General features: G+C 49.7%; 1 protein-coding gene across 1 annotated transcript in view; it reads left to right on the forward strand.

The window, feature by feature from the left end:
* BOC (BOC cell adhesion associated, oncogene regulated) overlaps nucleotides 1-26,357 on the forward strand; it is a 74,341-nt gene that overhangs the window by 40,131 nt on the left and 7,853 nt on the right. The window contains exons 5-11 of the mRNA XM_052637277.1: nucleotides 15,344-15,490; nucleotides 17,275-17,418; nucleotides 18,680-18,973; nucleotides 19,331-19,603; nucleotides 21,276-21,583; nucleotides 25,545-25,704; nucleotides 26,112-26,222. Coding sequence (XP_052493237.1) covers nucleotides 15,344-15,490; nucleotides 17,275-17,418; nucleotides 18,680-18,973; nucleotides 19,331-19,603; nucleotides 21,276-21,583; nucleotides 25,545-25,704; nucleotides 26,112-26,222 — 1,437 coding nt within the window. The remainder of the gene's footprint in view (nucleotides 1-15,343; nucleotides 15,491-17,274; nucleotides 17,419-18,679; nucleotides 18,974-19,330; nucleotides 19,604-21,275; nucleotides 21,584-25,544; nucleotides 25,705-26,111; nucleotides 26,223-26,357) is intronic.

Genomic DNA, 26,357 nt, shown 5'->3' on the forward strand with positions numbered 1-26,357 from the left:
TTTGCATGTACGTTCTGTATAACCACCTCTCCAGCAGGCTCCTAGTTCATCTGTCTTCTGTCACGCACCAGAGCAGAAGCACAGTTGTGCACTGCCCTGGGACATCCCAGAGGGACTCCACTCTAAGGTACTGCACCCTTCTAGTGCTGAGCAAGCAAGCCCCTGCCAGTTGTTCATCTTTACAAAGAAGAGGTGCTTTTTAGCAACGTTTGTGCCTTTGAAGGGGCCCACTGCTCCTCTAGGAGGTTTGCTGCCCTGCAGATAGTCAGCCCTTCCCTGTGAAGATCCAGGAGACTCTGTAACTTAGCCCACTCAGGAGCTAGGCTGCACCTTTCACTGTTTGGAGGAAGGGAGAGCTGGAGAGGAGAAGATTTATTTTGGAGCACTCCTTCTACTTCAAGGTGAATCTGTGTGAGGAGAGACAATTTATAGCCTTTATTTTTAAAAAATTCCTGGCCCCTCTGTCTCTGGTGCTTGAAGGGATCTGCAGTTGGCAGTGAGGACAAAGGGAAGGGTTTGGTTGCAACCCAAGGAGGCACAGTGAGAGAAGAGGGGGCTTGTGCAGAAGCCGAGGCGAGTCTTGTTTGAAAGCCAAGAGCTATTGGCGTGTCACTTAGACATGAATCAGAGGGAAATGTTTGGGCCTGACCAGAAGATGGATGGAGAAGTGCTGGAAATGGAGAGCAGGCCTGCAGGGTCTGTGTCCTGGGACAGAGGGAGTTGGTGGACTGGAACTACAGCCTCCCAGACTTGGAGGAGGCAGTGATGGGGTGACGGGAAGGTGGGAGAAAGGGGTGCTGTCTTTGGGTTAATGCCATGGGGGATTTGGCCCAGACTCAGCAGCTAGATTAAGTTTCCGAAAGCACATTCCTGAGCAGAATGGGGGCTGTGTTTTGCCAGTTGGCTGGTGTGCGAGGGAGGCTGAGCTGGAGAAGGGATTACAGGAGGCACGGTCTGCATTCAGAGGCGAGGCTGGGCAGCAGCATGCTGGCGTGCACACACGCACGCATGCACACCTGCAGTTGGTGTTTCAAGCTTCCTTCTCCTCTCCTCCGGCCTCTCCTGTGTGCATTCAAACACTTGTCCTCAGACAGAGCACGTGCTGTTTGACCTCCCTGGAAGGACGCTACCTCCTGTGTCTTAGTGAACTCCTAGAGATCACTGGGGGCTTCCTGTGATGGGGGCCAGGGATGGGGATCCAGGGATGTGGAGGAGGCTGCCAACAGAGCTTTCCTGGTCCAGACCACTTTCTCTCTGATGCCAGGGGGTTCACTTGAACTCCACCCCTGCCTGGTGGCATCAGGTAAAATGGAACCACATGAAGCCTCGGTTGTGCGCACCCACCCTCTCCTCTGAGTGGTCCTGCCCACGTGGAGACCTGCTGTCCTTCCTGCTCTCCTCTATGGAGAAGTTTTTTTTCTTGTTTCACTTAAGCTTTCTTTGTGGTGAATCTCTCTTGTTGCTAATGCTTCACTTCAGACCATCTTGTCTAATTCCTTTGAAATGTTTTTACTTTGATCTCATTTCTTCTTCTTGCCTGTCTTTTCACAAGCTTGACACCCAGAGGCCAACCATTCCACATGGCTCTGAGGCTCCCACTCTATGCACTTGAACCAAAAGCAGACGTTGCCCACGGACACCTCATTCCTTGTTCTGGCCCCTGCCCGAGACAGCCTTAGCATCATTCTCCACATAGCATAGCAAGTAATCATGACCAATTCAGAGCCGCATGCCACGGGAAAGCTGTCTTCTGTCCCTTACTGCAGTTATCTACCATTCAGATAAGCTCCTACTTTCATTTTTTATCTTTTTCCCTATCTTTTAAATTAATTCTTCCAGCTATCCTATCATCCCCAGATCCTACTGGTACTTGGAAACAGGCAGTAACTGAGTGGATGTTCTCTATCTGGGAAGATACGTAATTGGCTCTATGACTTTACACTGGCTAATGTGAAGTCTTAAGCTGGTGCTGGTTTAGTTGTGAGGAATCCATAACCCCTCCTTAAGGTCTTTAAGCCCTAGGGCCAGTCAGAGAGTGATCTTTCTTATCAGAGATCAGAGGCAAGACAGAAGAGGTAGGAGTTCCCCTTCAGCAGCTGTCTCTGTGCCTTTGAGGAGAGGTCAGAAGGAGACAGGGGCCCTTTGTTACCATAATTTAACCCAGGAGTGAAATGAAGAGCCAAACTGGTGTAATGGAAAAAACATGAAACTTAAACCCAGGATCTTTTAAGTTTTAACTCTGCCACTGAAGAGTTCATGTAGCTTTGGACAAATCCCTTCATCTCTCAGATGGTCACAACTGTGAAATGAGCTCAGTACTGATTACATCATCTGCCTTATGGTTTTGTTTTTTAGAGACTCAAACGAGAGAATATATGATAGTACTATCTTGAAGCAGGCTTTATTCACTCACCCATGTGGTCAACACATATTTGTGGAGCATCCTCTTGGAGGAGGCTCTGGGGCACGTTCTCTGTGCTGCTCAGCTCCGTTCTGGGAGCAGTGCTTAGAATGACACAGTCCAGGGGGCCAAAGCTTCCATCTCAGCCAGAGCCGAGAGAGAGGACTGGCTAATCAGGGGCAGAGGACAAACCCGTTTCCTGTGAATTTTGTAGCTCCCTCTCCTCACATGTTCTCCAGCGCGGATTGCTACCTCCCTGCCACTTTGAGAGCAGCCCACAGGATTGCTGCGTGGATATTGTCACTGTAGCCCAAAGAGGTGTCCATTTATGCCTTTGTTGGTTCACTGATGCGAGTTATTGCAACCAGACAGCACTGGCAGGCTGGGCTAACCCTGGTCCTTGGTGTGGTTAAGTTCCATGAACAGAAGCCATGTCTCCTCTTTCTCAGCTCCCTAAACTCTGAGTCCCATCAAACACTTCCTTAAGGTCTTCTATGCTGTGACCCTGAATTAGAACAGGCCACTAAGGCCAGTTGTCGACATTTTCTTAAGGCTTTCCTTGTGGCTCAGATAGTAAAGAATCTGCCTGCAATGTAGGAGACCTGGGTTCCATCCCCAGGTTGGGAAGATCCACTGAAGAAGGGAATGGCAACCCACTCCAGTATTCTTGCCTGGAGAATCCCCATGGACAGAGGAACCTGGCAGGCTACACTCTATGAGGTCACAAAGAGTCGGACATGACTGAGTGACTAAGCGTATGTGTAATTTTATGGAGAACATATATATAATTATATGCACGCTTACATGTATGGGGAGACAGAGAAATAGAGAAAGGAAAAAAGAAATAAAAAGATTTATTTCAAAGGATTGGCTCACATGATTATGGAGGCTGGAAAGTCCAAAATCATCGGGCGAGCCAGCAGGCTGGAGATTCATGGAACCCACTAGGGAACCAGGAAACCAAACATTCTCTAGCCCTGAGTTCAATAGCTTGATGTTTTGCAGGTTGGTGTCCTGAGAACTGGGGAGTGTTTAGAATTTACAACAGTGCAGTAAGACCTGCTCTGGGCTGTTGAGGATCTCTCAGTCTGATGGAGAAGATGGACTGCAGTTTCTGTTAGCCATAAAACAAGTCAGTCAGAGCCATGAGTTGCCTGAGAGACATAAACAGATCTTAATGGGAATTCAGGGGAAGAGTGATTCATTTCCATTTCGGGGAATTGAGGAAGACTCAAGGTTGAGCCTTGAAGAATGTGTGTGGGACAACCTTTATCTCCAGGGTTTTGAGTCCTCTCATCTTTCTCAGGCCTTCAGCTAAGTTCAGCTCTCTACACTGTGCACTTAGACCTAAGCCCAGTGCTGTTTCTGGGACGGTGCAGATACTTCAGTCAGTGTGGTCAGATTCTGAAATCAGGATGGGGTAACAAGAGACAGTCACCTGGTGGCTGTATTTCCCTAGGAGAGGAAGAGGTCTGCAGCTGAAAGCTGGGTCTGAAGCTACCTGCCAGACTGAGCTTGAGTCTGCCTCCTTTGCTGGGGGAGCTCTAGACAGCTCCACATGGGAGTGTAGTTGGAAAAGGAAAACTAACTCGAGCTTGAAACACAGCTGTTTTATGCCCATACATGCTGTGTGCTTTACCTTGCCAGCTGGACAAGAATGAAAGATACTGACTGCTAAGTCGCTTTAGTCATGTCCGACTCTTGTGACCCACTGAAAGATAGCTTAAAATGCCAAAGGTATTGAGCAACTTGAGTACCTAAAAAGGTATTGAGCAACTTGAGTACCCTTTTTAGGAATAGCTTACAGCTTTAGGCCAAAGTCACGGTAACTCTTCTCTGCTTTCTACTAGTACAGGCAGAAATTCACACCTCACAGGAATCTCCTCTGGTATTCATCTTCAAAGGGCATGGGCAATACTAGTCCCATTGGTCTGGGACAAGCGCTCAGGCAAATGTGTGGTGTAAGCTCAGGGCATCATGGCAGCAACTTTCTGCCCCACACAGCCAGGGTTCTAGTTCTCTATTTAGCAACAGTCAATATTTACCACACACACACACACAAAGACTCAAAAATTCCATGGTGCATCTTCTACCAAGGACATGCTTAGAATTCCCCATTCCTCTCCTCAACCTATCCTTGGCACACTCAGCTGCAGGCTTTAATAAAATCCTAGGTCCATTTTCTCAGCTAAGAGAAAAGGGAAGGACCACACAGTGAGTTAAGCAGGTACAACTATAGATTCAATGAGCCAGAACAGACTTGGAGAAGCCTTTTGCACAGGAAGATGAGGGAAGCATTGATTAGTTTGCTTGAAATCCCTGGAGCTCTTTAAAGAACATGATGTATGATGGTTCCTTTAAAATGAAAACGAATCAAGAGAGAAAATGAGTTCCTTTGCTCCCCTTTTTTTGTGTGTATGTGTGTAAGAGTTTAGGGATTTCCACTCTGATCTTGTTTATAGATTTTCAACCATTTTTTTGAATCTACTAATAGTCCCAGGAACTATAGAACAGTGAGTCTGTCTTGCAAATGGGACAAAATGTTTAAATAAAGCACTGTCACTTAACACTGAGGAAGAAAATGGTAAGCCAAAGGGGGAAAAACTTACTGAGGTAGAAACAGCATGTTGTTTTTCTGTAGGGAAAACTGTGCTTAATTTTTAGTGATGGTGCTCCTTTTCTACTTAAAAACATTTGAAGAAATCACAGAGTAAGACTCAGGCATGACACTTCAGCACCCCTCTCAGCCCTGCCTCCTCCTCCAGACCCAGCAAAGCTGCCATTTCCTTGGCTCATCGCTCACTTTCCCTGGGTGCTCTAGCTGCCTGTAACAACCTCCTTTCCATTCCTTTTCCCAGAAAATTCCCACTTCCCTTGGGTTAATAAGTGCAAGTCGCTCAGTTGTATCTGACTCTTTGTGACCCCATGGACTATATGGTCCATGGAATTCTCCAGGCCAGAATACTGGAGTGGGTAGCCTTTCGCTTCTCCAGGGGATCTTCCCAACCCACGCCTCCCACATTGCAGGTGGATCCTTTACCCGCTGAGCCACAAGGGGAGCCCTGGTGGCTCAGACAGTAAAGCGTCTGCCTAAATGCAAGAGACCCGGGTTCAGTCCCTAGGTCGGGACGATCTCCTAGAGAAGGCAATGGCACCCCACTCCAGTACTCTTGCCTGGAAAATCCCATGGATGGAGGAGCCTGGTAGGCTACAGTCCATGGGGTCACAAAGAGTCAGACACAACTGAGCGACTTCACTTCACCTTGGGTTAATTAATTCCTTCTTGGTGATCAACCTTTAACTATCTTCTCCTCTAGGAATCTTTTCTTGACCCCTCCTTTGACTCCCCAGGTCTAGAGTGGGGTCTCCTCTTCTGAGCCCCCTGCCATCCTGTGTTCACTTCTCTAGGCCTCTCCAGCCGCCGTCTTTTTGCCCTTCACCTCTGTGATCACCACACCGCGGCACACGCTTGGCCTTCAGTGAATGTCTAGGGAGAGGCAGGCTCCCAGATAAGATATGTTGAAGTCTAGAAGATCAAAAAGAGCATGCAGAAGGCAGACAAAGATTTCTTCACCCAGACTGTGGTATAGTAGAAGTTTCGAGGAAGTAAATAAGAAAGGACGAAGCAACACTTGGGATGTAAACAAGCTGAAGATACAAATAGATTTAGGAAGGGTTTAGAAAAATTGATGGATGTCAGAAGCATAAAGCATAAAAGAAGTTAAGGTGTTGGTGGAAATTCTGCAACCTTTGAAGGCAGACGCCAGTGACTGTGGCTACAGTCCTACCAGGCACTTCCCAGGACCCTGTCAGAGAGGGTGGGCAGATGGCACGGGTCGTCACCACTGCTTTTAGGACTACACAGTTCCCAAGTGTGTGTGGAGGGTGGGGGCAGCGGGAACTCCCCTGGCCTTAAGACACTGCCCCTACCTCTTCCACCTGGAATTCTGTTTTTTCAGGGACACACTGAAGGGCTCACGTCCATTGTTCCTCTGAACGCCTTGGCTTCGGTCTTCTCTCCTCTTTCTTCCTGTACAGGCCGCCAGCCTGCCAAACAGTGCCAGGAACCAGTTCTGGCTCTGATGAGTCCAGACCACCGGGGTTCACATTAATTTTCCCATTGCTAAGTTTCTAGTTTATATTTGGTTGATCAGAGAAATATGCGTGATGTGGATTGCTGGCAAGTAAATCTTTTTTTTCCTTCTTCTCTCTCTCCCCAGTGTATTTTTTCAAACCATTTTATTCCTTCATGCAATCCAAAAGAAACTCCCTAGTTCTGCTAGCCAGCCCTACCTCACAGCAGCTCTGGAGTCAGATAAACGGGATGGTCTACAGACGTCTCTGTTCATCTGGTTGCCAGACTCAGTGGAGAAGCGGCTCCCATCCTTATTTTCAAGGATTAATAGCATTTCTCGTTCTTGTGTGTCTTTTTTTTTTTTTTTTTAATATTTTTTAATTGGTTCAAGCCAAGAAATTCCTGAAGCATTAGGCCAGTTTACTGCAAATCATTTAATGACACTGCAAACTAGGTTCTTTCTATTTTCCTTCTCCTTCCTCTCATACTCCTCTTTCTATGCCCTGTCTCCTGTTGTGCCCACCTCCACTCCTGACTTTGATCTTCTGCCCTCTTCCCTGTGGCTCTTTCATCTCTTCTCCACCCAGAGCTTTTTCCTGCTACTCAAATCTAGGTGCACACCCCACATTAATTCAAAAGAAAGAAACACACGATTTAACAACTAATGTGCTTGGCATCTGCAAAGGTGTTTTTTTTTTTTACCCTCATAGAACTGTTTTTATTTAAGTAAAAGAGAGCATGCTTTACTTTCATCAGAAAGTGTGTTTGTGAAATTTCATGTCATGTTTCCATGGCTGTCAGGAGAGTGCTTTGGAGCTGAAATTATTCATGCAATTGAACAGGCAGGAAAAAAATCCTAAAGAGAGCAAATGTATTTGCCCATTCTTCCAGCCTGCAAAAGGAGAAGTGCTCACTCCACCAGCCCCCCTTCTAAATTGCCTGGAGATCGAGGTAACCTAATCTAGGCTCGCACACTGGTGAAGGTGGCAGGGATTACGCTTAGGGACACTACTTTGGCAAATTGTTATAGCCAGCCTATGTGTTGCTTTAACTGTCTTTTCGATTAAAGCCCCCCATGGTTAGGAACTATTCTTTATCTTCTTGGTATCTTCTACAACTTCAGCCTGGCTGAGTGAATGAATAGTGATGTCTGGAGGGATGGTATTGTGCCAGATGCTGACTACAGAATATGCTGATTTTGCTCAGCTTTGTAGGCTCCCGTTGGGTCTGACTTCAGTGGCCTGTGTGCCAGGGCTACGGACTGGTGATAGGCTTAGTCACTCCACAGAATGCGTGCCTCAGAGGCCTGCCCATCCCGCAGTCAACCCTATTCACTCATCAAGAGCAGGCAGTTCCATCTCTAAAGGCAGCACCGTCAGGCTCCAGCCCCCACTCCACTTCTGCAGTCCATCACTATGACTTTCCACTTGTAGAGAATTTTCTTTCAGAGGCTTGATCTGGGGGTCATGCCAAGCCATGGCTCCTCAGGTGACTTGGAGACCAAGAGTTATGCTGTGATTCTCTTCCCATCCGTGAAGTAGTTCAGGGCAAAGAGCCCACCCAGGGAGGCAGGTGTGGGACCCTTCCCCTGCTCAGACACCGCCTCCAAGTCCATCCGTAGAGCAGCGAGTCGTGCACTCTTAATTTTACTCACCTTGTACCTTTGCCACCTTTCAAAAGGTTCAGGGCCAGGCCACAGGGTCAGTGTGTCACTGGGGTACTCCATTAGGTGAAATCTTTCTACACTTTGTAATACTGCCTGTAGACGCAGGAAGCCAGTACAGGGACAAGTTGAGCCCTGGAAGCAGGACAGCTGGGAGATGGAACGATCAGTCAGCCCAAAGTTGCTGATGGCCACGAGGCTGCCCAGCCGCCCTGGAAGCACTGCCAAGTGAGCCCAATGTGGTGCCCCCGCAATTGATGGATCACATCCAAGCCTCAGCAGATGAGTGCAGGCTTGTCCTGTGAGCCCTGAGAACAGGCAGGAGGGAAGGGCAAGACTGACCAGACACAAGAAATACCTGGATGGATTAAAAGCCAGAATGTTTGTGATCGTTCAGCTGAGCTGATGGAGACGGGGGTGTTGTTAACTCTAGGAAGCCTCTATCTGAAGGTGCTGTCTTACCTGACTTCTTTCTTTGCACTTTTAATTTGCACCCTAAGGGAGGATGCCTCCCTGGTAGCTCAGCTGGTAAAGAATCTGCCTGCAATTCAGGAGACCCTGGTTTGATTCCTGGGTCAGATAGATCGCCTGGAGAAGGGAACGGCTGCCCACTCCAGTATTCTAGTATTCTGGCCTGGAGAATTCCATGGACTGTGTAGCCCATGGCGTCACAAAGAGTCAGACACGACTGAATGACTTTCACTTTCAAGGGAGGACTCAGGGAGAAGAACATCAAATGAGGAAACTCCTTGAATGTAAAGGTTAGGTTTATTGATTACATGGGGGCATTTTGTGGAGGCACAAGGCACCATGTAATGGGGCATGGAAAGTATATAAGAACTGAAGGATGAGCCTATAATGAAGATTTAACAATTCTGTATTAAGAGAATGTAAAAACAAACACGAAATATTGTGATATAATTCATAGATCTACTCAACCTTTTATTCATAAAGGAAAGATCAAAGCTAGAAGGTGGAGAGAAAGAGAGAAAGTAAGTCAAAAGGGGCTCAAGATAAAACTTGTCGATTTGTAGTTTCATGAATGATCCTGATGGTGACAGCCACACTCACATGCCTCTAAAAGTTTTTATTTTCCTTCTTTTTTCCCCACGGGCAAGAAGGTAGGAGCCTGATGTACCCTGGGAATGTGAAGAGAAATGTCAGAGCACATTCCATGACTGTATCCGAACAGATCCCTGTCACCTGTGTATCAAAGCTCCTCTGGAAGTGACTTATCAGAAGATAAATGTTCCGTTAAGAAATTGAGTGCTTAGAAGGCAGGGAGCTGGGCAGGGTTCTATATGGAGCCTAAGATACTAGGACTTTCTCAGAAAGCAAAAAGTTCTGGGACTAATAAAGAAGGTCTGTAAACTCAAGAGATGGCCCCAAAGACCAGGGCTTCTGACCTGTTGAGAGCTGAGGGACAAGAGTGGGCCTCACGGCATTTGATTAGTGCAGACAAGTTAATAAAATAGCTGGAAGAATACACAGAGAGGATGCAAAAGAAGGGTCTGAGGGAAGGTAAGAGGATTAAAGCTGCAAAAACATTCCTCTAATGGATTTCTCAAACACACCAGCCAACAGGCAAGGGCAGGTGTCCTGTCAAACCATTTCCCCCATGAAACCTGATCCATCATTCTGCAATGCGGCTGGAGGCCTGCTAACCCTATTTGTAACTGAAGGGCCTGCCCCTTATTCCCAGGGAAGTGCTCTGAGCAGTGCAGGGACTCGCCAGGAAACCAGCTTTGCAGACAAAGGGGCCTGGGAACAGGCTGGTTTCCTTCATATGCAGCCAACTAGATCTCTGCATCTGCCTCTCATCTGGTGGCTGATTAAGCTGTTATTGATCATGAAGCCTCTGCCCCTCCCTGGCCTCCTTCCTGCCCAAAAAGTACTAGAAAAGGGGGTGCTCTGAGTTTCAGATCGCTCATCACTTCATTACTCTGCCTTTGATCCCTTAGTGAAATTCAACTTTTGCTCCACCAGCCAAATTGGGAGCATTTGTCTAGTGAAGCAACAGCTAAAGCTTAAGCTCAGGGTGTGGGGTGGGGGGAGGACAGGGCCGGGGACCCAACTGCTGCTTGCTTGTTTTGAAGCCAGTAGGCTCGCCTGCCAGTCGGCCCTTGTGGGGAGCTAGAAACCCAGCTGGGGTGTCTTGGGTCCTGCCTGCCTGGGCTGTTGTGCATATGTTGGCATCAGAACAGAAGGGCTGCCCGGCTGACCAGTGCCCAGCTTGTGCCTCCCTCACTGCACAGCCCACTGTTTCCAACCCAGCAGTGAATCCTCAGAGTGCACAGAAGGCCCCCAGAGGGGCTTAGGGGTGTGTAGCATTTTCCAGTCTTGAGTCAGTGAGGTGTGTACATGGAGGAGAGTGTGCTCTGTGCACAGATAAGTTCTGTTACAGAGGGCAGGAGCCCAGGGCTAAGCTGGAAATGGCATTCTGATGCCAGACTCCTTTCAGTTACTCACATCTTTCTTGCAAAATGCTTTGTTAGGCTTAAGTATATTCTTGCTTGAGGCAGATTTTCTTGGAATGAAGTAAAGGAGAGGGTGAAACAAAAACTCAAAAACTCTTGGTGGAGTAGTTTTAGATTTATTAGACCATGCAAGAGACATGCTTCTCAGTGACTGAGGAATTTTCCAGATGCCCCTGGGCTCACAATGCTCACAGCTCTCTGTGTGGGGAGTCTCCTGACTTGGCAGGTACCTGTGCTGAGGATTAAGGCTTTTGCATTGCTGAGGTGCTTTGCTTATGAAAAGCAGGCAGTAACATCCAGCTAGAACTCCCTGGGCACAGGCTGTCCACCCTTTCCCGCAGTCCACCACCCTCCTCGCTGAGAGAAAATGCCTCCACTCTCTTGGCTGAGAGGTTCAGCCAGGACTGGGCTATGGATTTTGGGGGGCCCAGTGCAATGTGAAAACATGAGGTCCCTTGGTCAAATGTTATTTAAAATTTCAAGGCAGTGATAGAAGAGCATTAAACCAAGCGTTGGCCTCTTCCAAATGAGGGGCCTGGCACAGCTGCACAGGTTGCATGCTGACAAAGCTGGCCTTGAGCACCGTCTTCCAAACTCTTCATTCAACAAGGACTCAGTGAACGTGGTGCCTCCTGAAGACTGTGCAGTGGGGCTTGGGGCTGGGGCACGGAGTGAAAATTGATAGTCTGCCCACTAGGAATTTGCAATTTAGTTAGGGTTGGACATCACCAATTTAGCTTCCCTCAGCTTCACTCATAGCTCAGTTGGTAAAGAATCTGCCTGCAATGCAGGGGACCCAAGTTTGATTCCTGGGTTGGGAAGGTCCCCTGGAGAAGGAAATGGCAACCCACTCCAGTATTCTGTCCATGGAGAATCCCACAGACAGATGAGCCTAGCAGGCTACAGTCCATGGGGTCGCAAGAGTCGGACACAAATTAAGAGACTAAACCACCATCACCAACACAAAATTAAATAATGATGAGATGAGTAAAAACCCAGAAGGCTCCACACCCACCCAAAGGAAGGAATCCATGAGAAATCTCACCTTGACCCATAGGAACCACTTGTGTTCAGCCTGGAAAGTGAAATGGGGCTACAGAGATGAACCACGCATTCTGTCATCATTTTTACCACACTACTTGGCGAACCGCATGTATTTCTTCTAGATTTTCATTTCAGTTATTGTATTCTTCAACTCTGGTTGTGCTTTATACTTTCTTTGTTGAAAAGCATCTTGTAGCTTCTCATCCATTCTTTTCTCAAGTTCTTGGATCATCTTTAGAGTCATTGCTTTGAACTCTTTCTTGGTAGACTGCTTGTCTCCACGTCCCTCAGTTGTTCTTGGGTTTTGTCTTGTTCCTTCTCTGGAACATATTCCTGTCATGGCATTTTGTATCTGTATTTGTATGTATGTGGAAGGTTAGTTATGTCTCTCAGCCTTGGAGAATTGGCTCTCTGTAGGGGATTCCTGTGTTTGTATGTATGTGGAAGGTTGGTTATGTTTCTCAGCCTTGGGTAATTGGCCCTCTGTAGGGGACTCCTGTGTGTATTTGTATGTATGTGGAAGGTTATGTCTCTCAACCTTGGAGAAGTGGCCCTCTATAGGGGATTCCTGTGTATCTCAGCCCTACACTCCCCTCTTGTCATCCTGTGGCCAGGGACCAGCAGGTCCCAGGGGAGGTTCTGACCTGTGTTTGCGGACTCAGTTCCACAAGCTGTGTGATTGTATTTTTCTTGCTTTTCTGGTGTCTGCCCTCCCAGTGTTTGACTCTGGGCTAGAGGCTTCTGCAGGCTTCCTGGTGGGAGGGGCTGGTGCCTGTCTACTGGTGGGTGGAATTGGCTCTTGGCCCTCTGGGGGTCAGGACCATATTTAAAGGCGGTGTGTGCTCAGGAAGTCTTTATTTTCAAATATTTATTTATTTGGCTGCATCAGGTCTTAGTTGCAGTGCCTAGGATCTTCGTTGAGTCATATGGGACCACACAGTGCACAGACTCTGTGCGGCACAGGCTCAGTAGTTGCTCTGAAGCATGTGGGATCTTAATTCCCCAGCCAGGGATCCAACCTGTGTCCCTTGCATTGCAAGGTGGATTCTTAACCATTGGACCACCAGGGAAGCCTCTCAGGAAGTCTTTAGGCCGCCTGCCTGTTGGTTGTTTGGTGTGAGGTGTCCCAGGACTGAAGCCTACAGTGTTGGGTGGGGTCAGGTCCCAGTTTTAATATCCCAACAAGATGTCAGCCTTCAGGTGAGTACCCCTGGATATGTTCGCCACCAGCTTTTATGTCCTAAGAGAGAGCCACAGCCATCCCCTGCCTCCCTGGAAGACCGTCTAAGACCAGCAGGTAGATTTGGGCCAGGCGCCTATGAAGTCACTACATTTGCCCTGGGTTCTGGTGTGCATGAGACCTTGTATGCACCCTCCATGAATGGATCTCAGTTTCCCCCAGTCCTGTGGCACTCCTGCGATTAAGCCCCAGTGGCCTTCAAGGCCAAATGCTCTGGGGGCTCCTGCTCATCATACCAGACCTCGCAAGCTGGGGAGCCTGCCTCTACTCTCTACTCTCACTCCGATAGGAGAATTTCTTTGACATAATAATTCTCCAGTTTGTGGGTCGCCCACCTTGGGGATATGGGATTCAATTATATCTTAAGTGTGTCCCTCCTACCATCTTGTGGTGGTTTCTTTGTGTTTGGATGTAGAATATCTTTTTTGGTAGGTTCCAGACTTTTTTATTAATGGTTGTTCAGCAGTTAGGTGTGGTTTTGGTATTTTCGTGGGAGGAGGTGAGCTCAAGGTCTTCTATGCTGCCATTTATCCTAACAACATGTATTTCTTATCTCACATATATTAGACCTGTTTTACCTCTTTCCCGTGACCCTGGAAGTAAACACTCAAGAAACATTCCATTTTCAAAATATCCACATTTAGATAAAGATTGGCCACACTTGGATAAAAAGCTGATGGAAAATTTGTTGTGCTAAGCCCTTGAGCTCACAATGTCAACCCAGCTCAACTACAAAATCTGAGTTCACAAATAACATGCATGGGCATCTTGTACCTGACTGCAGGGGCCCAGCTCCAAGATAATCATTGATTTGGTCATCTAGCGTTCACTGAGCATCTACTTAGGCCAGAGGACAAGACAACAACACTTGGTCCCTGACCCTAAAAGGTTCACAGCTGAATACTGGCATCAAAGGGACAATGATCCTTTCATAGAAATAAAAGGGCTTTCCTGTGCTGCTCTGGCTCGACTTGACTGAGAGCTTCTAGAAAGTTGCGTTAAGTGGGAAACCTCATGACCTCACTGAGTGCCGTGATCACAGGGCTTTCCTTGGTGACAGTAGTTTGTTTTTGGTAGTTATTTCATGTCTTCTGTGAGAAACCTGACTCCCAACTGCTGCTGTTGCCTTGTCTGGGAACGAACCACAAAGGCAGGTGGAGTCTTGCTGTGAACTGCAGTTACACTGTGATGGTATCAGTTCTCAGGAGCTGAGTAGAATGTGGTATGGTCAGCACTCAGAGAAGGTGCCTCCAGGGCTTTCTAAGCACCTTTGTGGAGAGAGTGTCTGGGTAAATATTTTCATCTCTCTTATCTTATTCTCTATTAGTTTTATTTCCTCTCTTAAATTAAATTCAGCTACAGTCCTGAAAACTGAATTTGGCATGTGGTTTTGTTGCACAAATAGCCCATTTTGTTCAGCAACATCAGTGATTTGGCTTCAAACAAAGAGAGTTTTGTTGTGTGGGCTGTTGGATTGTTTGGGAAATATCCTGCTTTTGTTCCAGATGGATCTCCATCCAATCCAGTTTAAATCCCATCTTCCTGCCACCAAGGCAAGTTAGAAGAGACTGCAGCCTGGTGTCAGGACCTCGGTTCCCCCGCATTCCACTGCCGTTAAACCCCACTGGAGACATTCCTCTTTGCCTTAGAAAACCCTTTGGGTATCCACAATCTCCATCCCCAGCCCAGAGACTGAATTAGCTGACATGACATACTGCTGGCTCTTCGTTTCTGCAGATGGGAAACCCGAGGTCACGCAGACCGACTATAAGCACTGTACAACACAATTTTATATAAGGGATTTGAGTATCTCCATTTTAGTAGCCACTGGGGCACCTGGAACCAATCCCCAAGGATACTGGGGGAGGACCACAAAGCTATGCATAGCAGGAATCAGCCTTCTGATTGTAACTCTGATTGGCTATCAAGCAGAATCTCAGGCCTTTCACTTTTTGATGTGGATGTCTGATTAGGCTATTCTTGACTGAACTGGAAAAAAGACATAAGCATTCTCTGTCATTGTTCCTTTCAGTCTTCATGAGCTGTGCCAGGACATTTGTGCCTTGACCATGACCCATTTCTAGCCAGGTTCAGTGGGGCCAATGGGCCTAGGCCCCTTGCTGCCTTAGGTCAATATAAGAGAAGAGGCTGGTCTATGTCACAGGCACCACTTGATGGAATTCTCTACACTCACCCACCAGCAGCTTATATACACCCAGTTGTACTCACATGCAGTGCTGTGAGCCACACATTCCCTCCTGTCAACTCTAGACCACAAAAGGCTGGAGGAAGGACTCAGAGCACCCCCAGAGGACCCCTCAGCATGTGAGGTTCTTGCAGCTGTCGACTAAAGACACTGAGGCATAAGCCCAGCCTGATACAGTGCGCTGTTCACCTCTCTCTTCCATCTAGGCCCAACCAGCCCCTTCTCTTCTCTCCACAGATCTCCAGGACTTCAAGTTAGATGTGCAGCACGTGATTGAAGTCGATGAGGGGAACACAGCAGTCATCGCCTGCCACCTTCCCGAGAGCCATCCAAAAGCCCAGGTCCGGTACAGTGTCAAACAGGAGTGGCTGGAGGCCTCCCGAGGTGAGTAAACAAGCAGGAGCCTGGAGGTCGGGGCCAGGAGGGAAGTTGGTGCCTCTACAGTGCCTCCCAAACCCTGTCAATGCCCCACAGCACCTTCCCCATGCTGCTCAGCCATCTGCAACCCTAATATGCAGCTCTACGGGATACTGAAGGGCCTCAGGGTGGAGGTCCCCTGAATCTATCACAAGGAATCTCCTCATCCTTTGAGGCCCTGCCAGATGTTGCTGAGCTGTTGCCACTGGATCAGAGCTCTCAGCTCGGAGTTCCAGTCCCTCCCCATGCCATCTTCCTGCCACCAGGCGCGCACTGGAAGGCTGCCTGATGAGCCAGATGTTCCTAGAGCTGTGGGCTCCCTGGTGGGAGGTGGGGCTCTTCCCTGCACAGTAGAGCAGTCTCTCTAGAGGAATCTGAGGTTTTCCCTCTCCCCATCTTCCTGGTGTTGCAGCCATCACAGCTTCCTGCTCAGGCCACAGTGGGCATGACAGCTGGTCCAGGGGAGACTGAGTGTTCATCAGCAGAGTGCCCACAGGGCACTTCCTCCCACAGATGACCTGCACTTAAGGCCAAGTAGACCCTGTGGCTGGACCCTACACCTCAAAATGTATACCTTTTAAAATGTCCTAGAGATTTTTAAATATTTTTGTTAACTTTCTGGTTATGAAACTTTATGGTTATATGTTTACTATAGAAAATACAAAAAAAGTATTTTTTAAAAGATCAAAAGTCTATCCTGCCACTCATCAGAAATAACCAGAGATTAGAGTATGAATGTCTACTGTCCCTGGTGGTGGCCCCTGGAGGAGGCCTGCCCATCCCACAAGAATCAAGGGCTTTTTCCTTCCTATTTGGTATTTACTTAAGCAGCTCACACCTGGGGCAGCCCAGTGATAGGCAGGCACCAGACTCAACAAGCCAGATTGCAGGGACATCCAGATGGTCAAGGGCAGGCCACCAGAAAGCTCAGAGCTGATGACCAATGCTTTGCCTGTCAGGATGTCAAACACTATCCTAGTTGCCAGGTGTGCAGATACTATGAATCTGTCCCCTGAGGACAGAAGCTGAACTCAGCCCTGGGACCCACCCCTGTGACACACTGATGCAAAAGCAGACAGAGCCTAGCAGGCCAGTGATGCCGAGGGAAGGGCTTCCATGGTATTCATGGAGAGGGCTAGGGTTGGGGATTAAAATATTCCTCCTTGGCTGTAGAAGTTCAGCAGTAAGAAATGGCTCAGAGTTGTGACCATGACAAAGACTGATGGGAAATTCTGAAGGCAATTCCCTCCTTCCTGGTGGCTTGGAGGAGTGATCAGCTCATCTCCCGTGTACGCAGCATGGCCTCGGTCCTAACAAGAGTCTCGGAGGCAGCATACATCATGCCATCTTACCAGTGAAGAAACAGGATCTGGGAGGCTAATTAACCTGCCCAAGATCACACAGTTAGTGTTTGGCAGATCCCCAATCCTGCTTCCTTTCCGTGCTTCTTGAGCACCCTTGAAAATAAGAAATGCTCCTCCACAGGCCTGTGTACAAACTCAGGGTGGTGGTGGGGTGTCAGCCAGCCAGTTTGTTAGCTGGCTGTGTAGTGGCACTCCTGGCACTTCTGTACCCCTTGGTGTGAGGTTTCATGGGGAGAGTAGCGGTTTCAGTTTGGACTTGTTGGGACGCGGGTCAGCTCCTGGCTTCTGCCCTACCTGCCCGAACCTTTGCGGGGGCTGCTGGGTGCACTGTTCTGGGCCCACACTCACCCCCTGCCCCCCTACGCCCCTGCCCTGTCCTCTCCTCAGACAACTACCTGATCATGCCGTCGGGGAACCTCCAGATCGTGAACGCCAGCCAGGAGGACGAGGGGATGTACAAGTGCGCCGCCTATAACCCGGTGACGCAGGAAGTGAAGACCGCAGGCTCCAGCGACAGGCTGCGCGTGCGCCGTAAGAGGCGGGTCTCGCGGATGGGGGCGGGAGCGGCTGGTGGGACATCTGGGATTCTGCGGCGGTGGGAGGTCCCTCCTTTAGCCAGCCTCTCTCTGCACGTGGCCCTCGGGCTTGTCAAGGGGCCGCGGGTGGCCAAGCTCACTGGTCGTGTCAGCGCCCTGTGAGGGACGTCGTCTGACTCCTGCCTTTTGAGAGCTTTCCTCCGCTGTGGTACTTTTAGAGGAGGGGCACGGGTTGGGATGTGTGTTCTGGGGCGGGACAAATGACAGGAGCGTTTGTGCCTGTGTGAGGCCACCGGGCGTGCTTTGCATTCTTCTGTCTGCACTGCAGAAGCGCCCAGCATCTCTCTCGGGACAGTCCCTGGAGGCCCGTGTCGCTCTCCATTTCTGTGAGAACAGCGGCTGCCTTGGCTGAGCGAGTCCTGTGCGGCAGGCGCTTTTTCAGGTTCCCATGTGTTCAGTAGAGTGACATCTTATGTGGAGTTAGAGTTTAGAATTGGCACCAGTGGCAGATTCATGAAGCTAATGAAGCAAAGCTTCAATGGGTCCTTGCTCACCCAGTTTTGTATCTGTAATACTGTGTTTTTCTTCAAGAGGGACTCCCAGCTGTGTAAGTTTCAGATCTTAACAAACACTGAAGCTGCCCTTGGTTGGTGTATAAAGAAATATCACAGAGTGTGCTTCTTGTGGGGTTCTGAAGAAGGTCCGGTGTAGGAGAGCAGCACTCCTCTCCATCAGTTCTGTGCAGTTTCTACCTCACATTAAATAAAGCTCTCTGCCTCCTCAGCCGAGCACCTGATGAAATACTTGATCAGCTTTTGGATATGAAAAATGCGTATCTTTAAACCAGAAAGTGTTTCCCAGGTGGCACTAGTGGTAAAGAACCTGTCTGCCAGTGTAGGAGACATAAGAGACGCAGGTTTCATCCCTGGGTCAGGAAGATCCCCTGGAGGAGAGCATGATAAACCACTCCAGTATTCTTGCCTGGAGAATCCCATGGAATGAGGAGCCTGGCGGGCTGTAGTCCATAGGGTTGCAAAGAGTCGGACACAACTAAAGCAACTTAGCACACGCACAAACCATAGCTTTAAAGATCTGTCCCACTCAGCCCAGCAGGATGCTCCCCACCAGGCTGTTTGATTCCAGTTCCAACCCTCCAGGCTGCGTCCTGGGGTTGGGCTACCTGAAGCAGGGTGGGGGGGATCCTCTGCACCCCATCCTGGTCCCACACACGGTCCTTTCTCTCCTCGCCCCTCCAGGCTCCACTGCCGAGGCTGCCCGCATCATCTACCCACCAGAGGCCCAGACCATTGTTGTCACCAAAGGCCAGAGTCTCATCCTGGAGTGTGTGGCCAGCGGGATCCCACCCCCAAGGGTTACCTGGGCCAAGGATGGCTCCAGTGTTGCCAGCTACAACAAGACACGCTTCCTGTTGAGCAACCTCCTCATCGATACCACCAGCGAGGAAGACTCGGGCACCTACCGCTGCATGGCCGACAACGGGGTTGGGGAGCCTGGGGCCGCAGTCATCCTCTACAACGTCCAGGTGTTCGGTGAGTGCCTCCTGCAGACCTCCTCCTCCTTGGCCATCTCTTATCTGCATAGCCTCGCTAGAAGCTCATAAGCAAGGTTCAGACAGGGTTACATGCCTTTTGAGAGATCACATGCCGAGTGAGTGAGTGGGGAAGAACTGAGAGCATAAGAGGCCTTGGCTCCCAGGGACCAGGATGTAGGGGCTGGCAGTCCTTCCCAGCTGTGACTCTGATGGAGGAGATGTGGGGCCTTTCCTCTCCTCTACGAGTGTCATGGGGAAGGAGCGACGCTTTCCCCACAGCGGTCCCCTCCCTAGCCTGTCTGCGCCTGGGTTGAAGGACTCTGCCTTCCTTACCTCTGCTCTGGTTTCTTGGCAGAACCCCCCGAGGTCACCATGGAGCTGTCCCAGCTGGTCATCCCTTGGGGCCAGAGCGCCAAGCTCACCTGTGAGGTGCGTGGGAACCCCCCACCTTCCGTACTGTGGCTGAGGAACGCTGTGCCCCTCACCTCCAGCCAGCGCCTCCGACTGTCCCGTCGGGCCTTGCGGGTGGTCAGCATGGGGCCCGAGGATGAAGGTGTCTACCAGTGCATGGCGGAGAATGAAGTTGGGAGCGCCCACGCTGTGGTCCAGCTGAAGACCACCAGGCCAGGTGAGTGCAATCCACTGGACTGGGACACCAGCTGAACATTTACAGAACTTAAATCCAAGTTAAAACCCCTGTGTATACAATAAATAAAAATGGCTTTAAATATAATATATAAATGGTTCATTTGTACTACTGAAAATCTGCACTTCTGACTTGTTAGTAAGTTAATATAAATTTGAACTTACAACTAATAATATTAGTTGTTCAGTCATTGTCACAGAGTTGGACACGACTGAGCAACTAACACAGTTAAATTCAAATTTACATTAACTTATTAATAAGTCAGAAGTGCAGATTTTCAGCAGTGCAAATAACCCATTTAAATACTGTATTAAAAAAAAAAAAACTTTTAGTTTTCAGAATCTCTTGAGTTCCTAGAGTTCCATAGAACCCAGTTTGATAACCACTGTTCTAACACAAAGCAAAGCACGTCTGTCTTTCTTAGCTTGATTCATTTCAGTTGACACCTGCATAGATCGTAATTTTAATAATTGCTTGGCAAAGGCCAAGCATCTCCATATAAGTAACAGGCTAGTACGTTCTGGTCTACATAGATTGAGCTGCTGTTTACTCAGCACTGGTCTAGGCAGTGTGGGGGATGCAGAGAAATGTAATAAAGACCCTGCCCTCAAGAACTTTCCTAGGAAGGAAATAAAACTTACTGAAGAATCAACTGGAGAAAAATACAACCAGGAATAATGCTGAGTCAGCATTATCAGGAGCCAACCTCCTGTGGTGCAGGAGGTCAGGTAATAAAAACTGTCATGGTCCGTGTGCAGGTTGGAAAAGAATTTCTGGACATGAGGCAGAAACAAAAGAGACTAAAGTTTACAAGAGTGGGAGATGCTGTTAGAACAGTGGGGAATCCTTTCACAGGCTAGTTGCCAACTTTTATAGCCTCAAGACAGAAAATTCCTACTGCAATGGTGGCATTAGGTGATTGGTTAGGATGCTAGGATGGATAATAGGGTGGGTATTTTACCTAATATGGGGTCAGGGAACTGGCGGGTTTAGATCCAGAGGCCCACGGCAACAGTTGCTATGGAGCTTGGTCACTTCCAGAGATTTTTATCTTGTGAACTTGGTACAGAGCTTCACACCTGTGATCTTGGTATAGGGCAACACAGAAGCTAGTGTTGGCAGAGTCCGTGGACCCTTCCTGAAGGGAGTGAGGCCCCTCCTGCCTCTGAGAGTCTCAGACACATTTACATTCATAGCTCACATCTCCAGGTCCCCACAGTGGAGCAGGAAGAGGCCCACTCTGTGCCATGGTACAGATCCCCCAGTGAGAGGGGGACATGTCTCCATACCACCCCCCCCAACACACACACACAGATATGAGAAAGGGCTCCTAGCACCTTGAGAGCAAATTGAGATAGTTCAGCCAAAGACACACGTGAACTCAGGAAAACGGGCTGGTGGCAGGAAACCTGGGAGGGGCCCTCAGGCTGCATTTCCACCCTGGCAGGCAGGGGCACAGCCCTCTGTCCCCACAGAGCCTGGCAGAGTATTGAGGGGACTGATGTCACCTCAGGTCCCCAGCCCAGGGCTCTTCTTGCCCTAGCATCTCTTCCCTCTGACTTCTCTCCCCATTTTCTCTGTGGGGGGACGGCTGAGCAAGCAGCCAGGGGACTAACTGCTTGTCCCTATCTTCTCCCCACTGCTCATCTTCCAGGTACCACCCTGAGACCATGGTGGGATGCTCAGTCAGCCACTGTCACACCTCCAGTGCCACCCTCCAGACCTGGCGGCCCCGACCAAACGCCCAAGGGCCACCCAGGGCTATTGAGGCCCCAGGCATCAGAGCAGCCAGCCTCCCCACAGTGCCCCAGGGATCAGGGGCCGGTGGCCCCCGCCGAGGCACCCATCATCCTCAGCTCACCCCGCACGTCCAAGACTGACTCGTACGAGCTGGTGTGGCGGCCTCGGCATGAAGGCAGCAGCCGAGCACCGGTCCTCTACTATGTGGTGAAACACCGCAAGGTATGACATCGGGTGTTGTGGCTACTTCGCTATGAGGCTGGCTGGGGTATCTGCACCCTGCCCATCTCCCACAGAACTCCTGAAGCCTGCAGGTGGTCTCCAAGGCTGATCCCAACCTCTGTGCCCTCCAGCGTACTTTCCTACCACCTCCCAGGAAGCTGGCTGTGAGTTGGCTGCCGGGGCCCTAAGAGGCTCAGGAAGAAGCCATGGGTGTGCCTCTAGGTCTCAGGCCCGCCAACCAGCTTCCAGTCCCAAGGAGAGTTCATAGACTTCCTGCTAACCATCCCCCTCCTCTCCTCTGCCGTTTGTTGTTGATGTCTTGTTGTTTAATCTAAGGAAGCTCTGCTGGGTACATACCTGCAGGAACTCGGGCATGGCAAGCTAGCTTTGGAGCCAGGAAAACAAATATTTGTGAACAAGTGTTTTCTCTGAGGGCTACAAAATGCTGCCTCAGTTCTCAGGACTCCTTACAGCTCAGGTTTGGCAAGCAGGCATTTGAGCTGAAAAACACATCGTGGTGTTCAGACCTCAGCTATTTCTCGTTGACAGAAGGAAGTCTGTCCAGGTGGATGTTTTGGGGGCTGTCAAGGAGGGAATCTCTGGGTCTGATGGGATCAGGGACAGAACTGGGCCCTCCTGTCTTCTTAAACACTGTGCCCTCTGAGACAGGATGGGGCCCCCAGGCTGCCACCCTTGTTCAGGGCTTACACTCTCACCTGCTGCTCCCAGGGGAGAAGGACATTTCCTTTAAGAAAATATCCTGGGAAACATTTCTGTTTATCCCAGGTGCATGCTGTTTTCTTCCTAAGGCCATTGAAAAGTGTGAAAGTATTAGTCCCTCAGTCATGTCGGACTCTTTGCAACCCCATGGACTGTAGCCCACCAGGCTCCTCTGTCTATAGGATTTCCCCAGGCAAGAATACTGGAGCAGGTTGCCATTTCCTTCTCCAGGGGATCTTCCTGACCCAGGGATCAAACCCCGGTCTCCTGCATTGAAGGTGGATTCTTTACCATCTGAACCACCAGAGGCCCAAGGCCATTAGACAGTAGAAAACTATTGTCCTTAAAGGGTTTTTAAAAATCTTATTTGATAAGCAGTGCTTCCCTGGTGGCTCAGACGGTAAGTGTCTGCCTGCAATGCGGGAAACCGGAGCTCAATCCCTGAGTTGGGAAGATCCCCTGGAGAAGGAAATGGCAACCCACTCCAGTATTCTTGCCTGGAAAATTCCATGGACTGAGGAGCCTGGTAGGCTACAGTCCATGGGGTCGCAAAGAGTCGGAGATGACTGAGCAACTTCACTTTCACTTTCTAATGTATCATAAATGCTAGATTTTATTACGCATTTATTTGTTGCTTATAAAAGTGCTAGTTGTACTTGGTAGAAAATATGGAAGATAAATGACTGTGGAACTGAAAACATTTATCAACTTTCCTCCCTCTCCAAAACCAAATGAAACCACTTTTCCCCAGGGAACAGTGCAGGCTCTGCAGAAGCTGGGCTCCTGCTCTGGGCCCCGGCAGCTCCGTTGCTCTCTTCTCACCCTTTCCATGCTCTCTTGGAGACCTCTGGTCAGGACCTGTCCACAGAGGCACCTGTGGTCAGGCTGCCTCCTAGGTGGGGGTGAGAGGAGGCAGTTTCTCATTAACCCTTGGCCTGCTGGCCTCCTCATAGGCAGCTAGCAGAGGGGGTAGATGAGTTTTTAACAAAAAGCAGTATTGTTGAGCGCGGGTTATGGTCCTAATCCTTATTTCCCCATGTACCTGGACACCTCTATCTCAGAGTTTGAGACAAAGATCAGGGCAGGCCAAATGCTCATGGTCCCCAGGAGACAAGAACCAGCATGACAGCAAGAATAATATTTTTCGGGCCAATAGGTGGCCGTAAAACCGCCTCCCCAAGAGGCAGGCTGGCAGAGGCCACACGAGGTGATCCGGAAACACCAGGCTGAGGCCGCATTCACCCTCTCAGTGTGCATGACAGTGACTAATTGCCATTCCATTTCTTATTTTCATTTCTGAGCCCAGTGAAGTGAGGCCAGCACTGGGAGGCCCAGGGAGAAGGGGCACAGGGGAAGTAAGAGGACAGGGCCCCGCTGGGCCTGGCTCCTGTCGGGATCTGGCCTGTGGGGCACTTGGAACTGTTAGGTGGACATTGCCAAGGCACAGTTATGTTTTGAAAGCAGTTTCTTCTTGAGGGACTAACTTGTCATAAAGATCATCACACAGGAAAGGACTTTGAAAGCAAAAATCAGCCTTTGGGTTGTATTTTTTCAGCCCCCTCTCTTGCTGGAGCCTGGGAGTCATTCATCTCATTTTCACTTTTTCACATACATGAAGCCAGTTTTCATTTCCTGGTGCATCTGCAGACCCTGGGCTACTGTGTTTGGGTTTCCAGCACCATTGGGGATTCTCAGTTTGTAAAAACCTCTCCCCTTGGAACAAATCCTGGAAGCCTGACATGAATGAGCCCAGACCATCCCTGGCCTTTGAATAGTAGGTTTTGTTCTACTTTGGAATATTCTGCTTGGGGATAAGAGCTTTTCCTACCAGCTGTTTAATTCCTTCAGCAGACCAAAGCTTCAGGCCCCAGCAGGCTCTTGGAGATGTGCACAGTTGGCGGGAAGGCTGTGTCCTCAAAGGTGGGGTAGGGGAGGGGGAAACAGCCTCTCGGCCACGCCTATCCAGAAGTCTGGAGCTCCTTGATTTTTTTTCTTTACAGAGCTAGGAAATTGAAGCCATTAAAGAGTAATCTGTGGTGGTTATGGTTCATCCATGGTTTTTAAGTTCTGATCTAGGCCTGAGGGCAGGAGTAGAAAAAAAGAGGGTTGAAATCCTCACTGAGGGAGGAAGGGGAGGACAGGTACTTGTTGAGAACCTGCTGTGTGCCAGCTTCAGTGAGTCACCGGGTTTAACCTTCAGAATAGGCTGAGAGATTTAACTTGCTTCATTTAAGGCCTGAAAAGCGCAGGGGTCGGGAAGATTAGGGAAGTTGCTCAGGGTTTCACCCAGCTGGTAATCCGTGTGAGGTTTGAGACACAGCTCGGGTGTGAATCCAGGACCAGTCTAGCTCCCAGACTTTCTAGGGTAGGTGACGTTTATGAGCTTGTTTTCTGGAGTTCTGCACTCACTAGTGATGTGGTCTTAGGCAAGTCACTTGTCCCTCTAAGCCTTAGCCTCCCTGCTTGTGAGGTGGGAACGGTATTAACACCCGTCTCTTGGACTGCTGTCATGGAAATGCACTATGGTGCATGTAACATGCTTTATGGTGCACGTAACCATGTGTTGTAGCACATAGAAGTTAGTGTTAGTCACTCAGTCATTTCTGACTCTTTGCAACCCCATGGATCGTAGCCCACCAGGCTCCTCTGTCCATGGGGATTCTCCAGGCAAGACGACCAGAGTGGGCTGCCATTGCCTTCTCCAGGGGATTGTCCCAATCCAAGGACTGAACACAGGCTTCCCACATCGCAGGCAGATTCTTTACCATCTGAGCCACCAGGGAAGCCCCAGCACATCCTAGCACTCAGCAAATGTGGCCGTTTCCACTGGTGCTATTTTTATCGTTCTCATTGTCATCTCATTAGAATATGAGGGTACTGTTTGGTTTCAGCAGATCAAGGAGAAAGAAGTTAAATGGGGATGTTTTTAGAAAGGGGGAGAGGCCTTTGGAGAAACTCTGAGTAGTGTCATTCGGGCGTTTTGCTCCTCCCCACTGAGTTTTCTTTCATGAAATGGTTAGATGAGGGATCCAGGAGCCTGGCTTTCCTGGCCCAGCAAGGACGATGTCCTGGGCTTGCAGGACCAGTCTGCCTTCTGTAGGGCCAATCTCCCCACCAACCTGGCCCATCTCCCTCCCTTTCTTCTGCCTTCTTGGGCTCAACTCTGCTTTCCTTGTAAGCCATGGCCACTTATAGTTCCATGCAAGAGGCTGGTCCTTATACCAGCCACCTTCTCTAGCAGGTCACCAACTCCTCTGATGACTGGACCATCTCTGGCATTCCAGCCAGCCAACACCGCCTGACCCTCACCAGACTAGACCCTGGGAGCTTGTATGAGGTGGAGATGGCGGCCTACAACTGTGCAGGCGAAGGCCAGACGGCTATGGTCACCTTCCGAACTGGTAAGTGTCCAGTATTCCCTGGCTTAGGGTCTCCATGGGCCCGAGCAGTCCTACAAGGTCAGGTGGAAGCCCTGTTCACCTTGCTCCAGCTGTTCACCTTGAACTTTGTCTTCCTTCTGGCTTCTGCCTCCCTGTGGTCTGTGTGCCCTGTCGAGGCTGCGGTCCCACCTCCCGTCAGGAGAGGCACCAGCTGGCCTCTGGCATTCCTTCGCCCCCTTCGCACTTGGGGGCCATGTGCAATTCCATGCCCATCAAATGGAGCTAAAAATCAGACCACGCTTCTAATGCCCTCTGTTATCTGCATGGTCTTGTCAGACACCCTGGTAGAACTTCAGGCAGAAAAGACTATGGAAGGAGAGCCCTAACGCACATTCTCTCTTGTGCTATCTCAACCCATTTCTACCCAGGACGACGGCCCAAACCTGAAATCGTGGCCAGCAAGGAGCAGCAGATCCAGAGGGATGACCCTGGAGAGAGACCCCAGAGCAGCAGCCAGCCGGACCACAGCCGCCTGTCCCGTAAGCCCTCAGCAGCCCCGCGGGCCGGGGCCCAGGGCCACTGCCTCAGAAGGCTCACTGCTGCAGTGAGTGGGGCCTGGGAGTCCTTGCGACCTACTCCCGGCCTCTCCCCGGTTGACCACAGGAAGAGAGAAT

This window comes from Budorcas taxicolor, chromosome 1 (assembly GCF_023091745.1).
Source record: "Budorcas taxicolor isolate Tak-1 chromosome 1, Takin1.1, whole genome shotgun sequence".
NCBI classification, from domain to species: domain Eukaryota; kingdom Metazoa; phylum Chordata; class Mammalia; order Artiodactyla; family Bovidae; genus Budorcas; species Budorcas taxicolor.